This window comes from Perognathus longimembris, chromosome 11 (assembly GCF_023159225.1).
Source record: "Perognathus longimembris pacificus isolate PPM17 chromosome 11, ASM2315922v1, whole genome shotgun sequence".
Taxonomy (NCBI): Eukaryota; Metazoa; Chordata; class Mammalia; order Rodentia; family Heteromyidae; genus Perognathus; species Perognathus longimembris.
The window spans coordinates 39,471,345-39,498,356 of record NC_063171.1 but is presented as its reverse complement, the minus strand read 5'-3'; the positions used below and the strand labels follow the sequence as shown (position 1 = coordinate 39,498,356).

Here is a 27,012-nt window from a genome sequence, read left to right as displayed (position 1 = left end):
AGTCTGTGAGAGGGCTGGGGATTTGGCCTAGTGGCAAGAGTGCCTGCCTCGGATACACGAGGCCCTGGGTTCGATTCCCCAGCACCACATATACAGAAAACGGCCAGAAGCAGCGCTGTGGCTCAAGTGGCAGAGTGCTAGCCTTGAGTGGGAACAAGCCAGGGACAGTGCTCAGGCCCTGAGTCCAAGGCCCAGGACTGGCCAAAAAAAAAAAAAAAAAGAAAAGTCTGTGAGACTCTTTATTTCCAATAAATTATTGGCTTCAAAAAAAAAAAAAGAAAAAGCTGGACTGGGAATGTGGCTTAGCAGAAGAGTGCTTGCCTAGTAGGCATGAAGCCCTGAGTTTGATTCTTCAGTACTACATAAACAGAAAAAGGCAAAAGTGGCACTGTGGCTCAAGTGCTAGAGTGAGCACAAGAAGCTTAGAGACAGTGCCCAGGCCCTGAGTTCCAGCCTGAGGACTGGCCAAAAAGACTATAGACACAAGGAAAAGACCACACGAGAGACTCAGATTATAACAGAGTAGAACTCAGATGGACCAGACCTCCAGATTAAAGTGAATTGCAATGATTGACCCTAGACAATACCGAGGAAAGGACAGAATTGCCCAACTGAGCCCTGCCCAAGTGCCTAACCCATAAACAGTGAGACAGAATTGTTTAGAATATTGGGTACCTCCCACACTTGGACATGCCTGCACTATTTCAAAAGTGACTCACTGTAAACCAACTTATAAATGTAATAAAGGACTAGAAACCAATGGTGGTCTATTATCAAAACTCAATCTGCACTGACTGATGCATAAGAGAAGAAAATGCACTTGAGAGCTAACACTTCATCAACACTGGCATAGGTTTCCAAGACCAGGTAAACCAAGGATAACAGCACATAGAATTAGGGGAAACACTGACCCACCCTGCTGCTAAGCTGGTCCTTCTAAGCTATGTCATCACATTTAGACACTGAAGCTCGGTTCTGGAAGTGTGACTCAAGTGGAAGAACACCAGCCTAACAAACCCTAGTACTTCCAAAAAGAAAAAGTAAGACACTGAAGCTCTACAACTCTGAGGGTTTTTTTCATAGGCCAGTTTTATAACATCCTATTACTGTATTAAATGTATTCCTTCTTCAGGACAATAGCAATCCTGTATTTAATATGTGATAGTATATATTTTATTCGCTGAATTGTCTATAAATCCACCTGGCTCTGTGAAAAGCAGCCAGGACTGTATCAGTGGAGGAACCCTCCTTCTAGCACTCCCCTAGCTCTTAGCCAAGAGCTGGAGATAGAGAAGACAGAAAAGGAAGCAGGGGCCATGTGGACATGAAAACAGGGGAAAGAACTGGCAGTTACTCACCATCGCAGGTAGCAATACATGGCTTCCACGTTATAATACTTGCTCCCTGCAAGGGTGCCCAGTTGGTTGAAGGGCATTCCTACAGAGAAAAAGAATCATAAATTCTAAGGCTACAAATTTCAGTTTAAGCTGTCAGGCTCAAACAATGCTAAGCATTAGACAACTCATGAGAACAACAGCTGGGCTTGGAAGTGACATTGGTATCTCAGGTGATATGCATCTTAATGTTGTTCCTTCAGGGTTACTAATCTCTCTTCATCTATCAGCCTATCCTTGCTTGGTTTGCCAAAGGTTACCTGAACTGATGGAATATATACCTCCTTCAGCTTCCATTATGGCTTTTCCCAAGAGCATGCTGAACTCTCTCAGCTCAGTTTTTGTTGTTGTTGTTGTTTTGCCAGTCCTGGGGCTTAGACTCAGGGCCTGAGCACTGTCCCTGGCTTCTTTTTTGCTCAAGGCTAGCACTCTACCACTTGAGCCACAGTGCCATTTCTGGCTTTTTCTAAATATGTGGTGCTGGAGAGTCAAACCCAGGGGTTTATGTATGCGAGGTGAGCACTCTACCACTAGGCCATACTCCCAGCCCTCAGCTCGTTTTTGTTTTTTTTTTTTAACCTCTTTGCATGTACACACTGTACATGCAAATTGCCATCTTTCCCTGTAACAGAATCATTTTCCTTTTCACATTGCACCTCCAGTGGGGAAAGCCGATATCTTTTCTCTTTCAAAAGACTTTGTGGATGAGGACAGAGAAAATTTTTCTGGAACCTTCCAAGTGTGTACTATACTACAAAGTAGAGAATATATATGACATATGAAATATGAGAGAGCTTAAGATAGCAAGGATCGGGGCTGGGAATATGGTAGAGTGCTTGAGCCCTGGGTTTGATTCCCTAGCACCACATATATAGAAAAAAAGCCAGAAGTGGCGCTGTGGCTCAAGTGGTAGAGTGCTAGTGCTAGCCTTGAGCAAAAAGAAGCCAGAGACAGCGCTCAGGCCTTGAGTCCAAGGCCCAGGACTGGCAAAAAAAAAAAAGAGAGAGAGATAACAAGGATCAAAGGGAAATAAGCAAGTGGCCTACAATCTCACGAATATTGTCTTCCTAATAGAAAATGCTACTAGTTCAAAAGCTCCAGTAAGGGTTTACTTACCAATCTGGGGAGCTACTGAAAGGGCTTGGTAGTAAAATCTCTCAGCTAGAAGCTCAGTGTCTACTCCGGCCAATTCATTCTGATAGCGTGCTATAGAAGAAAGAAAAAGGAAAATGTGATTTCAGATTTTAGAACACCCCTCCCCTGAGAGGAAGGGACATAAGTGAGGAGACAGTTTGTGGGGTCTCTGGTACAGTCCTAGGTGACTATGGGAAAACTGCTCAGCTCTTTCTTTTTAAGTACCAGAGCTCAAACTTAGGGCTTCATGCTCTTGCTTGGCTTCTTTGCTCATGGCTGGCACTCTACCACTTGAGTCACAATCCAGCCCAGTTTTTTTTTGCTGCTTAGAGTCTCACAGAGTTTTCTTCCCTAGCTAGCTCTGAACTGAGGTCCATCAGTGCTTGGCTAACTCTTCTCAACTAAGGGGAGCTGTAGCATATATAATGGCTTGAAAAGACCTCTGACATTTGGCTCTGGAATGCAACTAAACAATTCTATAGGGAAGACCTTGCTAAGGACATACTGGTTCACCTAATATGACATAGTTGACCACTCTGCACTCAAGGACCATGAGACCAGGAGTGGGCTTGGGGCAGAGACAGAAGGAACTTCATGTCAAAAAAGATAATGTGCCCAGCAGCCACAAACCAGCAGCCTAAGGCAGGAATATTTGAGAACTACAGACCCAAAGGCTATATATATAAAGCAAGACAGCACTATTTATGTGTGCGTTACTTAGGTTTGAACTCAGGGCTTGGGCACACTGTCCCTAAGCTTTTTGTTTAAGACTGGTGCTCTATCATTTGAGTCAGATTTCCACTTCTAGCTTTTTGGTGGTTAACTGGAGATGAGAGTCTCACAGAACTTTCCTGCCCAGGTTGGCTTCGAACTGTGGTCCTCAGCTCTCAGTCTTCTTAGTAACTAGGATTACAGGTGTGAGCCACAATTGCCCGGCACAAGTCAACACTTGTTCATTCTTAGAAATATTTGTCCAGTAGATAAGGGCTCAATGAGCTTTATGCTAAAGATCCTAGGAGCCCATAAGGACAAAAGCAAGCCTCCATTAACTTAAAAATCTTCCCAACAACTGCTGAAAACAGTGATCATCCTGATGACCTTGAAGCTGAAAGGCCCTTTCCCTTTCCTATACTCAATGATTCTCTCTGACTTACAGGAGGAAGGTAAATGAGAAGATCGAGCAAATTGATAAGAAAGTCAACAGAGGAAATACTGTTTTTCTTGCTCTCTAATCACATATAAGGTGATAACAACTGAAGCAGCTTGTATGTTTCCTGTGGCCCAAAACAGAGAAAATTAAAAGTGCAGATTCTTACACAAATCCCCAAGGTACACCAGACATCTGTGGCATGCCATCTGTGCCCAATCCATTTCCTTTCCTGAGGCAGATACTGGCTTCTTACATCCTAAAAGAGAGATAGATTGATTTATGAACCCCAGAAATACTCTCATAAGTGAAAAATGAAGATAGAGATTCAAGGTAGGCCTTGAACAATCTTCCAGAGCGGGGAAGACACTCATCTAGAATGAAGGTAGATGAAGATACCTGGGTCTGGAAGGAAATGAAAGGAGAGTTAGGCCCTCAACTCAGAATAGCATCTTAAGGAAAGTTCATCTGAAAGGTGGACAGAAAGGCTAACAGAAAGATTGAAGAGAGGAGGTTCAAGTGTCAGGAATGCTGAAAATCCCTTGTGTAGGAGGTGTCTACGTAAAGGAAAAGGCTTAGGTAAAGATCAGAAACTAACTTTCCCAGAAAGAATGAAATGTGAAACAAGCCCAGGCAAATGCTCCTAGCTTCTATCTAGTGAAGGGCCACGGAAGAAAAGGCAGCCACTGGAGAGACAATCAGCTTCTCCTGCCTAAGGACAGATGATGGCCCAAATCAAATATGCCTGGTCTCTCTCTTATCTCTCCCTTCACCCAAGTAGCCTTATAATTTTAGGTCAAAGACCTCAAGCAGCTTCCCAACATGCCAGGTACTGGTTTCCTGCCAGGTATTGGTTTAACTGTCTGGAATATTAACTTAATCCCTTTAGAAACTCTGAAGTAGTTGCCATTTGCAAAGGTACAGTGCTGGTAAGTGGCAGGGTCAGAATTCAAAAAGTAGTCTGGCTCCAGAGACCATCCTGTCATCCCTTAGGATGACAGCCTCTCCTGGGTATGGAGCTCCCTTTCTGAAAAGCTCTTCCTGATGTCAAGTAATAACATTTCCAAGTTGGCTGAATGAAAAAAAAATTTTTTTTCTTTCTTTTGGTCATGGGTCTTGAATTCAGGGCCTGGGTGCTGTGCCTGAGCTTTTCTGCTCAAGGCTATCACTCTACCACTTTGAGCCATAAGTCCACTTCCAGTTTTCTGGTGGTTAACTGGAGGTAAGAGTCTCACAGACCTTCCTGCACAAGATTGATTTGAACCACAGTCCTCAGATCTCAGCCTCCTGAGTAGCTAGGATTACAGGTATGAACCATCAGCACCTGGCTAAAAAAAATTAATGAACAGAAAACAAAAGTGGCTCAAAGAATGGACTCTCTGAAGGAACCCTAGGACCCTCTAGCTGTCTGGTAACGCTTATGCACATCAAAATAATCTTGTTTTGTGTTGCTGTGGACTGAATCCAGGGGCTCATGCATTCTAGGAAAATAGTCTACTGCCGATATATACAAATCTCTTGTTTTCCTTTGTTGTTGTTTTTTGGCAGTAATGAGGCTTAAACCCAGGGCCTTGCCCTTGCTAAGTGTTCTACCACTCGATCCACATTTCCAGCCCTCATTTTGTTTTATTTTTGGCCAGTCCTGGGCCTTGGACTCAGGGCCTGAGCACTGTCCCTGGCTTCTTTTTGCTCAAGGCTAGCACTCTGCCACTTGAGTCACAGCGCCACTTCTGGCTATTTTCTGTATATGTGGTGCTGGGGAATCGAACCCAGGGCTTCAAGTATATGAGGCAAGCGCTCTTGCCACTAGGCCATATCTCCAGCCCCTCATTTTGTTTTTAAATAATGTATTTCTGGTGCCTATCATGGGGCTTGAACTTGGGGCCAGGGTGCTATTCTTGAGCTTTTCTGCTTAAGGCTAGTGCTCTACCACTTTCAGTCGCAGCTCCAATTCTGGTTTTCTGGTGGTTAACTGGAGATAAGTTTCATGGACTTTCCTGCTTGGGCTGGCTTTGAACCTTGAGCTTCCGATCTCAGCCTCCTGAGTAGCTAGGATTATAGGTGTGAGCCACCAGTGACTCGGCTTACATAGTTTTGGTTTTTTGCTAGCCCTGGGACTTCAACTCAGGGACTGCACACTGTTCCTGAGCTTCTTTTGCACAAGGCTTGTACTCTACCATTTGAGCCACAGCGCTACTTCCATTTTTTTCTGTTTATGTGGTACTGAGGAATCGAACTCAGGGCTTCATGCATGCTAGACAAGCACTCTACCACTAAGCCACATTCTCAGCCCTTAAATAGCATTTTTTTTTGGGGGGGAGTAGTCTTGGGGCTTGAATTCAGGGCCTGGGCACTGTCCCTGAGCTTCTTTTGCTCAAGGCTAGCATTCTACTACTTGAGCCACAGCACTACTCCTAGCCTTTTCTGTTTATGTGGTGCTGAGCAATGGAACCCAGGGAATCATGTGTGCTAGGCAACCACTAGGCCACATTCCCAGCCCCACTTAAATAGTACTTGTTTTTTCCTGTTTATGTGGTGCTGAGGAATGGAACCCAGGGCTTCATGCATGGTAGGCAAGCACTTTTACTATTAAGCCACATTCCAACCCCTTAAATAGTATTTTTAACTGCACAAAATACAGTTGTGGGGCTGGGAATATGGCCCATTGATAACGTGCTCGCCTCGTATACATGAAGCCCTGGGTGCGATTCCTCTGCACCACATATATAGAAAAAAGCCAGAAGTGGAGCTGTGGCTCAAGAGGTAGAGTACTGGCTTTGAGCAAAAAGAAGCCAGGGACAGTGCTCAGGCCCTGAGTCCACGCCCCAGGACTGGCAACAAAAACAAAACAAATAAAACAAAATACAGTTGCTTCTGTATGCTAACACGCTGTAGCAAGGACACTTCCATCTCTAACCCAGAATGTCTGTCCTAGTAAAGGGTTAAAGGCATGGCTGTGGTGGGAAAAAAGGGACCCTGAAAGCAAGGAGAGTTGGGGGAAAGAGCTCTATGAAGCTGGGTGAACTAGCTGGGCACTGGTGGCTCATATCTGTAATCCTAGCTACTCAGAAGACTGAGATCTGAAGATTGTAGTTTAAAGCCAACCCAGGCAAGGAAGTCCATGAGACTCTTATCTCCAATTAACCACCAGAAAATCACAAGTGGAGCTGCAGCTCAAAGTGGTAGAGCACTAACCTTGAGCAAAAAAGCTCAGAGACAACACCCAGGTCCTGAGTTTAAGCTGGAAGATGGGGAGACAGACAGACAGACAGACACACACACACACAGACAGACACAGACAGACAGACAGACAGACAGACAGACAGACACACACACACACCCCCCTTTATCCTAACTCATATGCTTGTCTGGATGAATTGAAGTTTCATGAAGCATCTGTAGGTATTGCTAGTATTTCTTATGGCTGGCTAGGTCAAAAGCCACACAAATCCTGAGGACAAGAAGGCCAGCAGAAGTGGGACATGAAAATTCTACTCCTCAAGATCACCTATTTTACATTTCACTTACCTATGAGGGGATCAGTGACATGAGTCCAGTCAATGCAGCACTGCAGTTCAAGTTGATAGTGGGACTGGATATAAAGAAGAAGATGCTGGTAGAAGCCAATACCAGCGACCAGATGTGTCCTGTAGGCACATTCCAATGTGCTCCTGCTGTGGATGTGCTGGATTGGGAAAGGAAAAGAATTGGCTAACCAATACATCAGGAGTACCATTCCCCACTCCTCAACAGTCATACTATTAAGAAAATAAAACCTCTGTTATTGACTGTGAAACCTCAAACACATCTCCTTTCACTCACAAGTCACCCCTGAACCCTTAGATCTACCTCTGTGGTTTCCCCCATATGGAACCAGGCTCCCTTCCTTCTCTAATCTCAATTAGTCTGACTGCCTCTCTCCTTTCTGCCATCTTTTCTTCGATTCCTCCATCTCCATCATATTCTGGATAGATTCCTCTGAACAGAAGGCTAAGGCAGTAGGATAACTTGTTCTTACATCGTTAAGCTTCCCCCCCCCCTTTTTTTTTTTTGCCAGTCCTGGGGCTTGAACTCAGGGCCTGAGCACTATCTCTGGCTTCTTTTTGCTCAAGGCTAGCACTCTGCCACTTGAGCCACAGCGCCACTTCCGGCTTTTTCTATGTATGTGGTGCTGAGGAATCGAAACCAGGGCTTCATGTATATGAGGCGAGCACTTCACCACTAGGCCATATTCCCAGCCCCCTTAGCTTCCCCTTTTAAGACAAGTTTCTTCCCAAGTCCAGGACCTCTCCTTACCTTTTTATTAGTCTTGATAAGTTGAATAACTTCATAGTATACCTTTCTCCATAGTAGTTCTTCAGCCTTCCTCCCATAGTCGACTGGATGCAGGAACATGAGCTTAACACAGAGCTCACGCAGCCTGAGAGTAATAAGAAATCATAACAGGCTGTCATTCTTTGGTGAGGGAACACAAGAAGAGTGCAAGCAGACATGAGTCAGTATCTCCCACTGATAAATCCATATGCCTCCCAAGAGACATCCAAAGTCAATATAATGTGGGATCGCAGAAGTCTAGGAAAATAATGGGAGACTGAAACACAAAAGCAAAAAGACTTTTTTTTTTTTGCCAGTCCTGGGGATTGAACTCAGGGCTTAGGCACTGTTCCTAAGCTTCTTTTACTCAAGGCTAGCATTCTGCCACTTGAGCCACAGCACCACTTCCAGCTTTTTCTGTTTATGTGGTACTGAGGAATCGAACCCAGGGCTTAATGCATGCTAAGCAAGCACTCTATCAATAATCCACATTCCCAATCCAAAAAAAGAATTTTAACAATCTGCATTTTCTCCCTTGAAATCCCTTCACTCTCTTTCTCTGCCTTTTTATCCCATCCTTGTCTTCAACACAACCCCTTCAACTCAAATGTTATTCTTCTAGTCCAACAGAAAGCCAAAGATGGGGTTGGGGATATGGCCTAGTGGCAAGAGTGCCTGCCTCATATACATGAGGCCCTGGGTTCGATTCCCCAGCACCACATATACAGAAAATGGCCAGAAGTGGCGCTGTGGCTCAAGTGGCAGAGTGCTAGCCTTGAGCAAGAAGAAGCCAGGGACAGTGCTCAGGCCCTGAGTCCAAGCCCCAGGACTGGCCAAAAGAAAAAGAAAGCCAAAGACTCAGATTCACAGTCCATTATGATACCATGAAGTCAGGAGGTAAAGGACAATGTATGTTTATATCTAGCAGGGTTTCTGTGAAGATGGGCAAGCAAACTGTAAGAATCGCAGGTTTAATCTCCAGCTTACTTGTTCCTCAGGCTAATGTTCTCTGGTTTGAACACTTCTTGATAAGCAGTTTTGTTGCAAAGGATGAGGTCAAGTCGATGCACAGCCTCCACCACAGCCCTGCAGAAAAACACAGGTAAAGAGCCCTTGAGCCATGTGCACAGATCATCTCAGATGCTGGGATGCTAAAGGAAGAGCTAAAAAATTATAGGTGGGGGCTGGGAATATGGCTTAGTGCTTGCCTAGCATGCATGAAGCCCTGGGTTCGATTCTTCAGCACCACATAAGCAGATAAGGCTGGAAGTAGTGCTGTGGCTCAAGTGGTAGAGTGCTAGCCTTGAGCAAAAAGAAGCCAGGACAGTGCTCAGGCCCTGAGTTCAAGCCCCAGGACTGGCAAAAACAAACAAACAAAAAAGAACTATTTAATATGATAGACTCTCCTAATGGAAAGAGCTCAGGCTGTGATGCCAAGCAGAAAACCTAGGGTTTGAAATGCTGTGTCTTTGGGTATATAACCTAATATATTTTTTTCTTTCTTTTTTTTGGTGCCAGTCCTATGGCTTACCTCAAAGCCTAGGCACTGCCCTTGCACTTTTGTGCTCATGGCCAATGCTCTACCACTTGAGCCACAACTCCATTTCTGGCTTTTTTGGTGATTAATTGAAGATAAAAGTTTCACAAACTTCCCAGCCTGGGCTGGCTTTGAACTGTGATCCTCAGATGTCAGCCTCTTGAGTAGCTAGGATTATAGGTTTGAGCCACCAACACCCAGCAATATAACCCAATCTTTTAAAGGTTACTATGTATCAATATAAACAGACCTAATAATAGCAGCTACTCATAAGATTACTGTGAGAATCAAATGTAATCATTTATCTACAATTAAGTATATGGTAAACATTCAATACAGAATGGTGAAATGAGTGTATTATTATGAAAGGGCTTATTATATTTGACATAAAGGAAAAGTACTTTTTTTTTCTTTTTTTGGTCTTGGGGGTTGAAGTCAGGGCCTGAGCACTGTCCCTGGCTTCTTTTTGCTCAAGGCTAGCACTCTGCCACTTGACCCACAATTCCACTTCCAGCATTTTGGTGTTAAGGTAAGAGTCTCATGGAATTTTCCATCTTGGCTGGCTTCGAATGGTGATCCTCAGTTCTCAGTCTTGAGAATAACCAGGATTACAGGCATGAGCTGGCTGTCTGTTGTTTGTTTTTTCAACAGAGAGAATCTTTCTATGTTGCTCAGGCTGGTCTTGAGCTCTTAAGACTCAAAGAGAGTCTCCTGCCTCAGCTCCCAATTAACTATAGGCACACGCCACCATGCCCAACAGATAGGTCTTTTAAATTTCAGTACCACAGACAGAACCAAAGTAGAGTAGAGGACAGGGCTGAATGTGTAGCTCAAATGGTAGGTCATTTACCTAGCATGCCAAGAGCCCTAGGGTCAATCTCCAGTACCAAGTGGGGAAAAAAGTATGTGTGTTTTGGTTTTTGCTGCTGTGGACTAAACCCAGAGCCTCTACTGACTGTACCCCCAGTCTAAGTGTATACATTTTTCAACAGTCTAGGGCTCTCTTTAGATTCCCAATCTTGAAAAGGTTAATAATCACTACTCTGGAAAACTCTAATAATAAACACTTAAATTTGAAAGGGCTCAGAACCCGGTTCTGTATTTCACATCAGACCATAAGCTCCTTCACTAAATATAATCTCTTTTAGAAAAGAAAAACACAACAAAAAACAACTGGGGACTGGTGGCTCACATCTATAATCCTAGCTACTAATAAGGCTAAGATCTGATGACCTTCAAGGTTCAACGTTAGCCTAGGCAAGTCCATGAGACCTTTTTTTTTTTTTTTTTTTTTGCCAGTCCTGGGGCTTGGGACTCGGGGGCTGAGCACTATCCCTGCCTTCTTTTTGCTCAAAACCAGCACTCTACCTACTGAGCCACAGCGCCACTTCTGGCTTCTTCTGTGTATGTGGTGCTGAGGAATCAAACCCTTCATGCATGCTGGACAAGCACTCTACTGCTAAGCCACATTCCCAGCCCCTCCATGAAACTTATTAGCCACCAAAAGGCAAAAAGTGGAGCTTGGCTCAAGTAGTAAAATGCCAACCTTGAGCAAAATAGCTAAGTGCTCGGGCCCTGTGTTTGAGCCCCAGTACTGGCACCAATTAAAAAAGAGCCATCTCAAATGTAATCTACTCAAAGCAAACAATATGAATTAGATACCATATTCATACATGTAAGCCACACATGCTTAAGTCTGTCAGTACTGTCAAGGTAGGGTTTGAGAAACAACTAGATCTGAGAATACTTAAGGCTGGGGACAAGTGAGGGACACTGCACACTGTCCATACTGTCTAATAACAGACAGCACTAACACTTAACAGCATGACAAGGCATCTAATGCCACCTCTAGCCAACACCACATCAGGCTAGGGACTGCTTAGGGGAGCCCACTGTGGGAGTCCAGGAGCTACTGGATTGAATCACTTTTCTATTTTTGGAGCAGCTTACACTTCCCTTTGCCTTCTGGTTTACAAGGCCAGAGCAAATGGATTCCTACTCAGGAAGAAGACAATATGCTCTTGACTCTCACTGCCCAATGGGATCCAAGGCAAGAAGGGAAGTCTTATCAGATAAATAACTGTTCAACAGAGTCTAAGATCCAAAACCTCATTTCCTACTAGAAGGCACTTCCTACTAGAATGGCTTGGTCTCTACGCTTCATACTATTGTGACTTGGTTTTGGGACCCATGTTCTAGCTGGACTTACACACATACACACACTCCTCCAACCAAGGTGGGAAGAGCTTACACAGGATTATTTCCCAAGAGAGAGCCAAAAGATATGACTTGAGGACTGCAGTTGGCACTGTGGAAATAAAAAATCCAGGAATGGAAGTTGCCTAGCAAGAGACTAGTTACTTACAGTAATGAGCCTGGGAGGAGGGCAGAACTCGAGTCCCCAGGTGCCTTGAAAAGGGGTTTCACACCCTCAGTACACTCTAGTACACTCTGGACCCAAAGTCCAGTTGTTTCTCAAGCCCTACCTTGACAGTATGGTGTATTTGCATGTGTGATTTACATGTGTGTATATGGAATCTCCCTCTAATTATGTATTAGTGGCTTTGAGAAGAGTACACTTGAGACAGCTGTGTACAACTGAGACAGAGTTCGCGCAGGGGCTTGAACTGTGGTCCTGAGCATGGTCCCTGGACTCACTGTCCAGTTCACAGCCCCAAGCCAACATAACCAGTGTTCCATTCATTTTCTTGTCCAACTCCCCAAAATTGGCCCTTAAGGGATTTCAATGTACATATGTCTAGTCCAAGTCCTTCCCTTTAGGGAAAAGGAAATCGAGACCCAAGGTCACACAGTGAGAGAGAGAAAGAAAGGCATGGCAAGGACTTGAATCTGGCCCTTGCGGGCTCCAAGATTCCAAGCACCATTCCCTTCCGGGTATTCTCCATTTGTGACCTCCCAGCACCCCTCCAGACCCTCATCTCCGCCCCATCACCCCAACTCCGCAAAGCTCCTCGCCCCTCCGAAGCTCACGGCCGAGGGCATTTCTCCACGTGCTTTCTCCCAGACCTCCCACCCACTCAATCCCGCCTTTCAGCCCCATCCCAGGTTGTGAGATTCCGCTCCTTTTCCCGCTTCACGGCCCCGGTCCAAAATTGCACCCCCGCCCCCCTCCCCCGTCCAGCCCCCGGGGTCCGCCTGCCCGGGAGGCCCCGCCCCCCCGCCGTCTCCCCGGCTCCCCACTTCCCTCCGCAGCTGCACTCACGCCCCGGCCCCGCTCACCGGTAAAGCCGCTTCGTGTGGAGGACCTTTGCTTCGGGCTCGCTGCTCTCCCCTGCAGAGGGGCCTTGGCTCATGGTGCCTGGGCCCAGGGGCGACTTCCTGGTCACAGGCCCCCGCCACCCATCACTACCTCCTCCGCTGCCGTCGCCGGCCGCAGGCGCCACCGCCGCCGGCCCTGCACGGCCGCCATCGCTGTGAGGCGGCTCCTGCGGCAGCCCCGCCTCCGCCCGTGAAAGTCTCGCGATAGCAGCCACACTGGAGCGGACCATTGGCGGGCTACGACCAAGTCTCGCGAAAAGCGTTTTCCCCTCCCGGGAAGTTGCCAGAACTAACTCTGGGCAGCCCGGCCTCTTTTCCGGCTTCTCCAAACTTTATTGGCAAAAGTGGCCGAGGAGGGACAGCGGACGGCAGGTGGGCTCACAGCCAGGGTCATGACTTTGCTGTCTCCCTCCAGCGGCTCTTCAGTCCATCCTGAAGTGCACCCTTGGTGTCCTCTAACACACCTCTTCCTCCGACCCCCACCCCCAATTTGAACCCAGCAGCCTCTTTCAGATTGCTGGGTAGGATGATTCTTGTGGGCTGGGAATGTGGCTTAGCGGTAGAGTGCTGGCCTAGCATGCATGAAGCCCTGGGTTCGATACCTCAGGACCACACAAACAGAAAAAAAACTGGCCTTGGGCAAAAGAAGCTTAGGGACAGTGCCCAGGCCCTGAGTTCAAGCTCAAGGACTGGCAAAAGAAAAATTAAAAGAAAAAAGATGATTCTTGTTACCCTATTCCAATCATTTAAGAAAAAGATGTGTGTATGAAAGTTTTCCTTGAAAGGGGCCAAACGTCACATAGGTCTAAGGCTCTGGAAGGCATACCACTTCTTCCCAAATGTTTCCAGTGCGTAGATTCATCTCTCAACAGACCAGCAAACATTCTAGAATCCACTTCCTTAGACTTCTGCTCCTTTAAACCCCTCATTAGAAAAATTACTTCTAGGCTGGGGATATAGCCTAGTGGCAAGAGTGCCTGCCTCGGATACACGAGGCCCTAGGTTCGATTCCCCAGCACCACATATACAGAAAACGGACAGAAGCGGCGCTGTGGCAGAGTGCTAGCCTTGAGCGGGAAGAAGCCAGGGACAGTGCTCAGGCCCTGAGTCCAAGGCCCAGGACTGGCCAAAAAAAAAAAAAAAAAAAGAAAAATTACTTCTAGGAGGTAGGGGTGTGGCTCAGGTGGTGTGGATTGCCTGCCTACAGGCCCCTAAGGGGTCCTGAGGCCTGAAGAATAAACCACAGCACAGCCCTATCAAAAACAAAAGAAAATGGGGAAAAGTGAAAATGTTTCTCATTCAGGACTTCATTCTTTTCTTTAGCCTTTTCCACTCAAGGTTGGCACACTACCATGTGAGCAACACCTTCAATTCTAGATTTTGCTGGTTAATTCGAGGTAAGAGTCTCTCTCATTTGTCTGCCAGGGCTGCTCCATCCTCCTGAGTAGCTAGAATTACAGGCCAGAGCCACAGACGCTAGGTTTCAGTTGCTTTCTTAACCTTAAAGCTAAGCCATAAAGAAAACTTTTGAAGTTATTTTGGGAATGGAAAGTGATAGAGGTGTTAGATTAATTGAAATACATTGTAAACGTGTGAAAATGTAACAGTAACAGTGGAATTCTCCCCACTCCAGCTCTATATAACTAATGTAGGCTAATTAAAAAAATAAAAATAAATAGCTTGGCTGTGAACATGGCCTAGTGGTAAAGTGCTCGCCTCGTGTATATGAAGCCCTGGGTTAGATTCCTCAGTACCACATATAGAGAGGAAGCAAGAAGTGGCGCTGTGGCTCAAGTGGTAGAGTGCTGGCCTTGAGCAAAAAGAAGCTGCCCAGGGACAGTGCTCAGGCCCTGAGTCCAAGCCCCCGACTGGCAAAAAAAAAAAAAAAAAAGCTAGCCAAAAGGCATTTGGAGGCCTATGTACACATTATAATTTTCCTGTTCCTGAAATGGCCAAAAAAAGTTTCTTCCCATTGACTTTCTTGCAGTTCCTCCATCTGGAATATTAATACTTCTGCTTTTCCATTAGGTTTCAGTTCAAATGTCACTTTCTATTAAAAAGGATTTTCCCTACAGAAATTACTGTATTGCTGTAATTGTATTAGTATCTGTTACCTCAATAGAACATAATAAGCTCAAAAGAGTAGACCTTCACTGTCTTTTTGTTTTCTTTTGTCTTGCCTAGAATCGTGGGTAGCTTAATAATAAATGCTCAATAAATTTATTGAATGAATAAATGTACAAATCCCACCTCTTTTTCTAGGTATTCCAAACAATTTCAAATGCCCTCTTGTACACATAAACCCCTCTCTCTCTCTCTCTTTTTTGCCAGTCCTGGAGCTTGAACTCAGGGCCTAGGCTATCTCTGAGCTTCTTTTGCTCAAGGCTAGCATACCATCACTTTAGCCACAGCGCCACTTCTGGCTTTATTCTGTTTATGTGGCACTGAGGAATTGGACCCAGAGCTTCATTCATGCTAGGCAAGCACTCTACCACTAAGCCACATTCCCAGCCACAAACCCATTCTTCTGTTTTCTTGAGTTGGGGACTCTTAAATATCCAGGTGCCTAAAATACAAACTTATCTCTATGCCCCACTGCAACTTCACTTAGAGAGGATAACTTCCTCCTCAGAAGCTTTTTCTGTCGGCAGATCAGCAGGGGCAGGGCCTGCGCCTTTAATCTGGGTGCCACTTGTTCTGGTCAAACAGGTTTGGAGATGTGGGTAAGACAAGAGAGACACTGGAGAAATACTTGCAGAGCCAGCAGGGAGCTGGGCAGCTCTCTCCTGGCTGTTGGGAACCTACCACCTCTCTCCAGTGAAAAGTAAGAGGGTTTCATGGGTCTAAATGGCTTGGGTAGGAGAGGCCATGAAGTGAGAGAGGGGAAGCCATGAGATAAAGGGTGGCAGGGAGAGAAGGGAGGGGAGAAGTCTTGGAAACAGCCATATTAGACTTAAAACTCAGAATGGACAGATTTATGCTCTAGGAGATGGATGAGGTGGTTAGTGAGGGTTTCAAAGCTGACCAAGCACCTAGATTAGAGAGGGAAGGACCCAGTGACCTGTAACTGCCAACTCTTTGGAGCAGATTTGTTGGCAAGTCATTGCTATTATTTGCTAGGAGAGTACCAAGCAGGGATCTATAGGGAGTAGGGGAGATGGGACATTAGATGGGCAACTTCTCTGTCTACAGGAAAATCTCTGGTGAAAAGGAAGCTCTAGACAAAACTGGAGATACCACCTCTTCATCCTATTCCTGCACTAAGCTGGCCATGACTGCAGGGGTTTTGGTGGAGGGAGTCGAAGGCACGGGTGGGGCTGACCGAGGATACAGCTGCCAGGACCTGTGCCCCCTGACTCACCCTTGTCCTGCTAGTTGGCATTTGATGTTGAAAGGGTGCCTCCATTTCAGCTGCTCACTGCCCTGCTCCTCCTTCTCTTTCAACACCTTCTTCCTCTTCACCTTGTTTTCTCAAGGTCTCAGAAGGGCCTAGAGCTCATGAGGCCAGTAGCCCTAAAGAGTTCCAGTTATGAAGGATTGTCCTAAGTAAGGATCAAAAGATGGGCTTCTCACTGACCTTTCCTCTGCTCCCTCCAGGATGACGTGACCTTATGGTAGACCCCAGAATTGAGGCCCCAGGATGACAGAACCTGAAACTCTGGCCCTGCTGGAAGTGAAGGGGTCTGAGGCCCCGGAGAAGAGTTCACCTCAGGCTTTGGTTTCTAGTGGCCAGAAGCCAGAGGGGGAAAATAACGATGAGTCTCCTGGAATTGAGTCCCTCACAGTGGGATCTTCAGTTGGAATGCCCATAGCCAGAGAGGGGACTGAGGATGGTCTAGACAGTACAGTAAGTGAAGCTGCTACTTTGCCTTGGGGGACTGACCCCCAGCCCAGTACCCTGTTTCCAGATCCGCCTGGCTGGCGGCAGCACATTGAGCCAGAGCCCCTGGAATCAGAACCACCTAATAAGTCAGAAGAGTTACCCAAAGATGATGCCAACCTTCTGCCCGACAAGGTGGCCCGGCCCTTTGTGCCTATCGACCTACAGTGCATTGAGCGGCATCCACAGGAAGACCTCATTCTGCACTGTGAGGTAGGCCAGGGTGAGCACCGGAACTTCCTGTCCACCAGAGCTACCCACCCTGAGCCCCCAGAGTGCAAGTGGGCTGAGGCTGTTGTGAGGCCACCTAGCCAGTCCTGTGGAAGCTGTGGGAGCTGTGGAGGCCGTGAGGGCCTGAGAGCGGTGGCTTCCCTGGTGGCTGCCCTCATCCTCTTCCCCTGCCTATTGTATGGAGCATATGCTTTCCTGCCCTTCGATGCTCCACGGCTGCCAACCATGAGTTCCCGCCTCGTCTACACGCTGCGCTGTGGGGTCTTTGCAACCTTCCCCATTGTACTGGGTGAGTCTGGGCCCTGGGAGAAAAAGGGGGCATTTGTGACAGGGATTTGAGTGGGGCATGGCCTGCCTGGCAGGGCAAAGAGAGTTTCCATTCACTGGATCTGAACCCCTTAGGGCCTCCCATACTTGTAACTCTGTATGCCTGTTGTCTCTCAGGACTACTACTGCCCTGTTTTGTAGAGCCCATGCCCATGCTCCCTTCCTTGTGAACCCTTCCTTCCCTGTAGGGCTCCCTCTGCCTGCCTGTTCTGACCCAATGTGCTTCCCAATCCCACCCCAGGGCTCCTGGTGTATGGGCTGAGCCTATTCTGCTTTTCTGCTCTACGGCCCTTTGGAGAGCCAAGGAGGGAAGTAGAGATCCACCGACAGTATGTGGCCCAGTCAGTCCAGCTCTTCATCCTCTACTTCTTTAACCTGGCTGTGCTTTCTACCTACCTGCCCCAGGATACCCTCAAGCTGCTCCCTCTGCTCACTGGTCTTTTTGCCATTTCCCGGTGAGTAGGGGCTGGGGGTGGGGATGGGTGGGAGCCATGGGGAAGGTGATGGAGGTGATGGTGCTAGAGGAGCCAGGCATCTGAATGTCCAGAAAGCCAAGGGTCAGGGACTTCCTGGATGTGGGTTCTGGAGAGATATCATCTTTCTCTCTTGTACCTGACTTTACCAGGTAGCAAGCAATCAAGCTTCTATTCTGCGAAGACAAGTTATTTCAGAGACGTATATGCCAATATAGAACTAGAAAACTTTCAAACGTCATTTACTTATTTTGGTTCTAGGATTGAATCTGGGGCCTCAAGTATACTAAGCACGAACTCTATACTGAGCTCTAAGGTGTTTTCATATGAATTACTGCTCATAGAACAGAAGATGCCTTTTAATTTCTGAACCCATTATAGGTCTCTCTATTTCGATATATTTACTCTGTTGTTGTCAGTACTTGATTGTAGATAGCTTTAAATGCTAAAATATTCTTCCTATTGGGCTAAAATTAGTCTTCTTGTCACTTCTAATTGTAGTCTAGTGATCAGCTGTCCCTCTTGACCACCATGAAGCCTTACATATTCTCCCAGTAGATTTTCTCAAGATAATTACCATCCTGAACACTGAGCTCAGATAGAAGTTGGCTTAAGCAGTAAGGATCATCATGTCTATTCCATGTCCCATTTTACAGAGGAAATTACATCAGCCTGAGGGACAAGAGTTGCTCAGGTCTGTTAGCAGCAATGGCAGGACTGGAATCTAGACCCATTCCCTCTTCCCATCTAGGGTCCTTTCTTCTTTACCATGGACAAGTTTCCTATTCACATGGTTTACTAGTTTCATCGTCTATAAAATGGAATTGTGAATAAATTAGTTAATTCACATAAGGGTGCTTAAACAACCTGGGACTTTGTTAAGTACTCACTAAATGTAAAGTCTTAGCATATGCTGCCTCCTCCAGCAGTAGAGGCAGTGTGTGTGTGTGTGCATGCTGGTACTGGGGCTTGAACTAAGGGCCTTACACTGTCATTTGGCTTTCTTCAGTCAAAGCTAGAGCTCTACCCTTTGTGTCATAGCTCCACTTCCAACTTTAGTTGATTGGAAATAAGACTCTCAGTTTTGTCTGACCCCAGGCCATCTTCAAATCTTGATCCTGATTTCAGCCTCCTGAATAGGATTACAGGTGTGAGACACTAGTACCCTTCAAAAAATCTTCTGGGGGGCTGGGAATATGGCCTAGTGGCAAGAGTGCTTGCCTCGTATACATGAAGCCCTGGGTTCGATTCCTCAGCACCAAATATACAGAAAATAGCCAGAAGTGGCGCTGTGGCTCAAGTGGCAGAGTGCTAGCCTTGAGCAAAAAAGAAGCCAGGGACAGTGCTCAGGCCCTGAGTTCATGGCCCAGGACTGGCCAAAAAAAAAAAGAAAAAAAAATCTTCTGGGCCAGGCACTGATTGCTTATGCCTGTAATCCTAGCTTTTAAGAGGCTGAGATCTGAGGATCATGGTTCAGAGCCAGCCTGGGCAGGAAAGTCCTGAGACTCATATCTCCAATTAGACACCAGAAAACTGGAAGAGGAGCTGTGGCTCAAAGTTTAGAGCACTAGCCATGAGCAAAAGAGATCAGGAAACTCAAGTCCCACAACTGACAAAAAAAAAAAGTGTGTGTTTGTGTATGTGTGTGTGTGTGTGTGTTGGTACTGGGGCTTGAACTTAGCACCTGAGTGCTATCCATTAGCCTTTTCCAATTAAAAGTAGAACTCTAGCACTTGAGCTGTAGCTCCACTTCTGGCTTTTTTGTTGGTTAACTGAAAATACAGGTATCACAGACTTTCTTGCTTGGGCTTGCTTCAGATAGGATTATAGGCATGAGCTACTAGCATCCAATTGCAAAAGATTTTTTGATTAAAATTTGCAAAGTAAATATGAGAGGAGATAGGAATAATAAAGTGAAATAATGCTCTTATAGGAATTGGCCATGTTCCTGCCACATTGTAAATTTATAAACTTTGGTTGTTTTTGAAGTACCAGTCACCCATATTAACTCCCAATTGTCTTCTTCACTCTATTCACCTTCAGTTTTTGCCAGCTAGCGGGTCCCTGGAAAGTAGCTTGACTTTTGTCATGCCCCCCTGCAGGCTGATATACTGGTTAACCTTTGCTGTGGGACGCTCCTTCCGAGGCTTTGGCTACGGCTTGACATTCTTGCCCCTGCTGGCCATGCTGGTATGGAACTTCTACTACATGTTCGTGGTAGAGCCTGAGCGCATGCTCACTGCTTCTGAGAGTCGCCTGGACTACCCTGACCATGCCCGATCCGCCCCTGACTACAGGCCCCGCCCCTGGGGCTGATCCACTGGATGCCAGCAAGGTGGGCTATTACACTCCACTAAACCAGCTGCAGACCGGGGCTTTACCCCATTCCTGGAACCTCAGTAGGGGGAACTGTTCCCCACAGGCCCATAGAACAGAGCCTGGAGTGACCCCTGCTCTTCCCTAGCCACTGCTGCTCTTTAGTTTTGGAGACTGAGATAGTATAAGGGAGAGGTTTTTCTTTTTGTCAGGGAAAGAGATGGACAGCCATGTCCCTTCAGGATGTTTGAGGACAAGGATCAACACTTGTAGGAAAGGAATAGTTCCTTTCTGAGCAGCCTCCCACCACTGCTACTAAGGCTCACCGATGCTGGACTTTGCTCTACTCCTCAGCTTCCAGTGAGTAAAGAACAGTTAAACCTGGAAGGTCTCAAATCAGAACCCAACCAAGGTAATTGGAAAACCTGCCCATGCCCAAGGACAAAGAATGGCACTGGATTACTTAAGAATTTTCATCTTGGTGAGAACCTAGGTTCCTAGCTAGGTTCAAGACTACCACAGGCTTCAAGGCCGTTAGCATCAGTCAAGACTACTAACACTACTGCCCCAACCAAAGATGTTGCTTCCTCCGTTCCCACTTATGTAGGTCTCTGACACGTCTCGTCTCTAAACGTCTCAGAACTCACACTTCCCATGGGAGAAGAGCAGAAAGGGTGATCTGTTTCCCAAGAAGGTTTCGTGCCTGTTATCTGGGGAGGGGTTGGAAAGGTGTAGTGCCTGCCTGATGTCAGCCCAGTATGAGCGCAAATATGTGTGCATGTGTGTAAAACAATAAATTATTACCATAGTCTTCGTTGATTCTTTCTTCCTGTTTACCCATAGCCCAGTCCCTGTTCTTCCCTAGTTGATTCAAACTACACCAGTAACCTCCCAGTTTCAGGGGATGGCTAGAAGGAGCTTTGGTTCCATAGGGAGAGAGAACTAGCCTGGCAGGACATGAGCCTCAAATTTGCCTTTCAAGCCCATTTCAGCCTTCCCATTCCCTAGAACCAGCCCCAACCCAACCCAGTAGCATTCACATGTTAAGGAAAATGAAATCGCGTAGGGAAAAAAAAATCTATTTCATGCCTTCTAGGATAGCCACCCAATCACTCAGTGAAGCCTTCAAGGCTCATCCAAGGGATATAGAGGGTGGGGAAAATGAAACAAGGAGTCAATACCAGCAAACCCTTGCCTTTAGCAATAACTGTGGCCCTGGCTCTTCATCCAAGGAATGAAGGAAGTCTCACCTGGAGACACCAAGGAAGTTGAGGCTGGTTTTTGAGGTTCTACAGAAAAGTATGATGGGAGAGGGGAAGGGCCAGCTGGAATACTGAGCTTCCAACCTCCAGCAGATTGAGGCACAGCAAGGCAAGTCCAATAATGTCCTTGGCCCAAGATAGTAGATCTTAGTTTATGGATTGGTAGTCTGAGTACTGCTTATGGCGTAGCAGTAGAATCAGGCCTCCTCCCAGCAACATGAGCCCTGGTGTACCCAGGGCCACTGCCATGATTCCCAGGACTAATGGAGACAAGGCATCCAGCGGAGGCGGTCCCACACCCAGAAGCATCGACCTAGAGCAAGAAGGTTGAGAAAGAAATATAAACAGGTTTAGGAGGGAAGGCTGGGAGACTCAGCCCTCTTCCATTATGTCCTCTACAAGCCCTGGCTCTTACCAGCTGAGGTAGTATTGGTCCCAGTAACCAGGGCCTCTGGAAGTCCCAAATGTCAGGTTGAAGGCACAAAAACTGTTCTGAGATCCAAAGAAGGCTTGGACAATGGATGACTTCAGGAGAGAGTATTCCACAGTAGGGTGAGGAGGGGAAACCTGGCAGGGTAGAGCTGATTCTCTGCTTCCCTGCTTCTGGGAGAAAGCTACTGGTCTCCACTGCATGAAGCCAGTTGAGAGGGAGCCCCAAAGCAACTGGTCCAACTGGGGAGAAAAGCAAATGAGGTGGGGTGAGGGTTATCAACCTGTGCCCAACCCTTCTCCTCTTCTACTTCTTCTTCCAGATTCCATCTGTCACGGGCAGTACAGGCAGTATGTATGCTAAGGGCATGGTTCTAGAACTGTCTGGCTATTTGTACCAGGACTCAATCTCTTCTGTGGCTAGAAGCTGGTGGACACTCAGCTCCCTCTCTGTACCTCAGGGCCTAGTGGAGATCCCAACCAGCAAACCATGAGTCATATTGCACTGCCTTTTATCTTTTTCTCTTAAGTGCAGAGGAAGTAGGAGTGAGAATGGAGATGGGAATGGATAGATTTGTTACACAGCACCCTAACTTAAAGGAGACAAAGATGTGTTGCTTAAATGATCAATAGTTGGGCTGGGAATGTGGCTTAGCAGTATAATGCTTGCCTAGCATGCATAAAGCCTTGGGTTCAATTCCTCAGCACCACACAAAGGCACTGTGGCTCAAGTGGTACAGTGCTAGCCTCGAGCAAAAAGAGGCTCAGGGACAGTGCTCAGGCCCTGAGTTCAAGCCCCAGGACTGATACACACACCCTAAAAAAAAAAAGATAAGCAGTTGAATAATTTTTTGAGGCTCTAGTAGGCTCCTGTCTACATTCCCATCTATCTGCTACATTCGAAGTCTGACCTGGAAGACAGCAGGTGTGTATTCATCATCAATGGAGTGCTGCTCCTGCACTGAGGGGCAGCTAGGGCCCTGCCCCAAAGTGGCTACCTCCAGCCCAAAGAGTGAATGGTTTCCTCGGGGTAAAGCCCCAATCAGGGTCACTTCTAGCTGGCAGGTTTCTGCTGTATGTAGAAGGCGAGGGAGTTGGGCAGGTCGGCCAGATGTGGAAAAGGCCTGGACCTAGGAAGACAAGGTGAAGAAGCAAACTGAATACCTGTGCTTGAAGGCTACTCCCATAATTAACTCCCACCTTCATAAACCAGCCTTTTGAGTTCCAGCACTCCTACCTTAAAAGTCAAGCTGCCATTGGCAAAAGCCCTGGTTGGGTCGTGTACAGGGTGGCCTCGAAATGTGGCACTCAGGGTGGCAGGATCCAGTGAATCAGTGATGTTGTTCCAGGAGAAGTTGCCCAGGGAATATGGAGGATATGGTTTTCCTAGGAGCTGTGTTGCTTCCTCAGACATATTAGTGCTATCGAACTCAAGCAGCTGGTGATGGGTTGGGTGAAACAGGGTTTGCTTTAGTCTCTCTTGAATCACTCCTCCCACTCACCCACCCCATGAGGTGATTTCTCTGTCTCAACAGTTTTACACACACACACACACACACACACACACACACACACACGTCCCTCCCCCTACACTCTTCTTGATCTCTCCCGACCTCCTCACCCTGGTGAAGACAAGAGCCGAAGAAAACTGAATGCTGTCCTTTGGAAGCACCATCAGACCCCCATCAGGATTAGGGGACAGCAGGCGGGTCCAGTTGACTCTCAGGACACTATGGGGAGTGTTGGTGGCCACCAACACCACTGCAGGAGGACCCAGACTGCTCCACACATAGTGCAGTGTGGAATTAGTGCCCACTGCCCGGATATGAAGCAGGTTCTGGGTGAAATCTGGCCAGCCAGAGATAACCTCCAGAGATACCTGGAACATGGAATAGTGAAGCAGAGGGGACAGGATTGAGGAAAAGAAGCTTGAGGTTGGGGAAGAGTTAGGGCAATGCCAAGGAAGGTGTAAGATCTTGGGGATCTAGGCATGAGGAATGTGTGTGCTACCTAAAGGGACCCTGGACTAAGGCAGAAGGGAAGTGGACAAAATTGGGGGCAGGGAATCTAGGACTATCCTCTGATCCTGATGTGAAGGTCAGAGCATAAGGCTGAGAAGGAGAAAAATAAAAACCCCAACGCCTGCATGGAGCTGAATTTGGGTCATGCAGAGTCCAGACTTCACTAGAACTTAAGAAGCCCTCATACCTGCTTCAATGTAGAATCCTTTCCTATCACCCATGGCTGCCCATTATACTCCCCCTAAACCGGTAGAACATTTTTGTGCAGCCACCCTCCACCCCTTAGCTGTCCCAGGTTCCAGCCATCCTGGAAAGGTTGCATTTCCTGAAACGTCTATTGCTCCCACTGCCCTCACCTGTCGAGTCTCCTCCCCAAGCAGGCCAAACGGGGCTGCCGACAGAAGCAGACTTAAAAGGAGCATGGGGCTCGGGGCACAATGCCCCCAACCCAAACGGGGCTCCCCACAGCCACACATGCGACAAGTTTAGCTGGCGGAAGAGACATCAGTCACGTGATTCTGGTTCAGCTGATCCCTTTAGAGGGTGGGGCCACCACACCAGTTCTTAAAGAGACCGCCCCAGATTTCAGCACCAGTTGGTCAAGAGTTGTGATGAAAGCTGAGGGTGTATCATCCACAACTGGATTGGCAAACAAAGCATTCCAAACTAGATGTACAGACATACTCTCCCTCCTCTCCTTCTACCCACACAGTACCGCCCAACAGTGAATGCTGTTTCTGGAGCTTGAACTTGTCAGGCCTGGTAATTGTATCTGAGTCTTTTTTTTTTTAATTCTCAAAACTAGCCCTCTACCACTGGAGCCACAGACCCACTTCCAGCTTCTTGGAGGTTACTTGTAGTCTCACAGATTTTCCTGCCCAGGCTGGCTTTGAAGTGTGAGCCTCAGTTCTCAGCTGAGTAAGCTAGGATTACAGATGTGAGCCAACAGTGCCTAGATGGTGTCTGGATTTAAAATCCAAATGCAATGTGAATAATACTGTTGTGCCAAGTCACGAGACGACCACCAAGAAGGCCACCAAGACTCAGACGTTCTGAAATGCAAAAGTAAGGCAAGGCTTTATTTAAGCGAGCTGCAACTCGGGCCTCGTCCTACCCACCGACACAGCAGAGGTTAGGAGGGAGCGCCGAGCTACGATTACACAGGGCTTATAAAGGCAAAAAACAAAGTTACAACAATCAGGTGTTCAAGCAAGCAAGATTAGGACACAGGTACAAATCTGATTGGCTCAGGGTTCGAGGCATTCTAGGGGTGGTCACAGTTAAGCATTCCCAGAGGTTAGAGTTCTAGACCGACTGGGCCCTAATGGGCTTGTCCTGGGTCTGCTCACAGGGCCTGCTTATCTCAGGTTCACGTGGTAAAGTGGGGTTCACGTGGTAAAGTGGGACCTGACTTCAAAGTCTGGCACTTCATTTCCCCCTTTTTCTTTTTGGTACCTTGGGAGCCAATCATGGCTCCATTCTTTCTATTTCAATGGCTTGCATGTCTAGGGGATGATATAGAGGTAAGGCATGGGCCAGTAGGGCCCAAAATAGTATCTGAAAATAACTCTGGTCCCTCGGTTTTAAATGGGGGCTGATGGGAAGATCATCCATCTTCTGTAACTTCTTCAGGCTGACTGAGGGGCATTGACGTTACCTAGCCAGGAACCTATAACCTTACCAAGGGACTGCAGGATTACTGCAAACTGAAAATTAACTTTCAGCTATACAGACTTACCATTAGCTGTATAGTGTTTACTATCCAAATGTAAGCAACAAAATAATACATAAACTTCTCAGCTGTGCTCTAAGGGTCGGGTGGCTATACCCGTATTCCTGAGCAAGCCAAAAACTACCTAAAATAAGGGGGTCACCTCACTTTGGAGTGAGCTGCCAAAATAACATCAACACTAGCCAGGGTAGAAGGCAAAAAGAAAATTATAACAATGTTCAGTTTAATTTTCTTTTCTTGAGGCGAAGGCGAAGCGGCTGAGTCGGGTGCTTGGAGACCTCCCATGTTCCACCACGGTAGTCATCGTCCAGGGCAAAGGGGTCAGCTAGCCTGGCGTGGGAGCAATGGACCCAAGTGGTGATGCCGTCTACCTTGAGGGCGGTGGGAGTAGTCAGTAGCACCACGTAGGGTCCCTTCCACTGTGGTTCTAGGGATTTGGGGTTATGCCTCCGGACGAGCATCCAGTCCCCTGGTCTGAATAAATGGGGGGTAGGGACAGAAGCAGAATCATATAATGCTTTAAGTTGGGGCCACATATTCTTGTGCACGAGCTGCAAATAATCAAGTTTACACAAAAATTCAGCATCATCCAAATCAGCAAGCAATTCAGTCTGAAGGCTAGGGATAATGGGCGGGGGGAGGTACCCGTACATTATTTCAAAAGGAGTAAAACCAAGCTGTTAGGGAGAATTTCTTACTCTAAGCAGAGCAAAAGGAAGGAGTGACACCCAGTCTGCGTCAGTCTCTAAGGCCAATTTAGTTAAGGTCTCTTTTAGAGTCTGATTCATTCTCTCTACCTGTCCTGAACTCTGGGGTCTATAAGCGCACAATGCAATTTCCAATCCGTCCCCTGTGCAGCGGCTATTCCCTGACTTACTTTTGAGACGAAGGCCGGTCCGTTGTCCGACCCAATGGTGGATGGGAAGCCATACCTGGGTAGGATTTCTTCCAGGATCCTCTTAGCCACTACATTCACGGCCTCATGCTTTGTTGGATAAGCTTCAACCCATCCTGAAAAGGTGTCTACAAAAACTAGCAAATATTTGTATCCAAATTTTTCCAGGTTTAATTTCTGTGAAATCTACTTCCCAGTACACGCCTGGCCTATCCCCACGGAGGCGAGCTCCTTTAGTAACTGGTTGATTGGGGGCGTTGGTGAGCTGACAGGCCTTACAATTTTTAACAATATTTTCAATAAGTTGATCTCCTTTCTAATTTTCACTTTGGAGTGTCGGAGCAAGTCCTGCCTTCTTCGGGTTCCCATGTGAGAAGCTCGGTGGATTCTCTTAAGGATCCCCTTACCCAGCCCTTGTGGCAAGATAAGTCTCCCTTCACAAGTTTTCCACTAGTCATTGTTTCCTTCTCTGTTCTGGGTTTTGTGGGCCATGGGATTTTTCTTTATCCACTCCAAGTCTTCTTGGGAATACTGGGGCACAGGAGGCAAGGCTCGTGGCCCTGGATCTAGTAGAGTCAATACCTCTGTTCATATAGAAGCTTGACCATCTCAGCAAACCCAGGTATCCACAGCCGGCAAAA

General features: G+C 46.9%; 3 protein-coding genes across 7 annotated transcripts in view; 1 reads left to right on the top strand and 2 right to left on the bottom strand.

The window, feature by feature from the left end:
- Positions 1-12,982, bottom strand: part of Smg5 (SMG5 nonsense mediated mRNA decay factor) — a 36,467-nt gene extending 23,485 nt beyond the window's left edge. For both annotated transcript variants that reach the window (XM_048356556.1, XM_048356557.1), the window contains exons 1-7: positions 12,767-12,982; positions 8,977-9,075; positions 7,972-8,095; positions 7,204-7,360; positions 3,845-3,934; positions 2,511-2,600; positions 1,359-1,437 (exon numbers count right to left, since the gene is read on the bottom strand). In XM_048356556.1, coding sequence (XP_048212513.1) covers positions 1,359-1,437; positions 2,511-2,600; positions 3,845-3,934; positions 7,204-7,360; positions 7,972-8,095; positions 8,977-9,075; positions 12,767-12,840 — 713 coding nt within the window. In that variant the 5' untranslated portion in view covers positions 12,841-12,982. The remainder of the gene's footprint in view (positions 1-1,358; positions 1,438-2,510; positions 2,601-3,844; positions 3,935-7,203; positions 7,361-7,971; positions 8,096-8,976; positions 9,076-12,766) is intronic.
- A 78-nt stretch (positions 12,983-13,060) lies between these two features.
- On the top strand, positions 13,061-20,843 carry Tmem79 (transmembrane protein 79). 4 transcript variants are annotated; one of them, XM_048356560.1, is made up of 4 exons: positions 13,061-13,177; positions 16,403-17,205; positions 17,485-17,698; positions 19,819-20,843. In XM_048356560.1, the coding sequence occupies exons 2-4, from the start codon at positions 16,446-16,448 to the stop codon at positions 20,030-20,032; spliced, it is 1,188 nt and encodes a 395-aa protein (XP_048212517.1). In that variant the 5' UTR covers positions 13,061-13,177; positions 16,403-16,445; the 3' UTR covers positions 20,033-20,843. The 4 variants fall into 4 exon arrangements, with proteins under 4 accessions (XP_048212517.1, XP_048212516.1, XP_048212515.1 ...); XM_048356559.1 differs by lacking the exon at positions 13,061-13,177 and adding an exon at positions 15,518-15,629; XM_048356558.1 differs by lacking the exon at positions 13,061-13,177 and having other exon boundaries at positions 16,343-17,205.
- A 252-nt stretch (positions 20,844-21,095) lies between these two features.
- LOC125359064 (glycosylated lysosomal membrane protein) lies at positions 21,096-24,257 on the bottom strand. The gene is made up of 6 exons (XM_048356555.1): positions 24,101-24,257; positions 23,345-23,602; positions 22,961-23,161; positions 22,635-22,853; positions 21,710-21,966; positions 21,096-21,607 (listed from the first exon to the last, which is right to left on the bottom strand). The coding sequence occupies exons 1-6, from the start codon at positions 24,218-24,220 to the stop codon at positions 21,442-21,444; spliced, it is 1,221 nt and encodes a 406-aa protein (XP_048212512.1). The 5' UTR covers positions 24,221-24,257; the 3' UTR covers positions 21,096-21,441.
- Between the last annotated feature and the right edge of the window lie 2,755 nt (positions 24,258-27,012).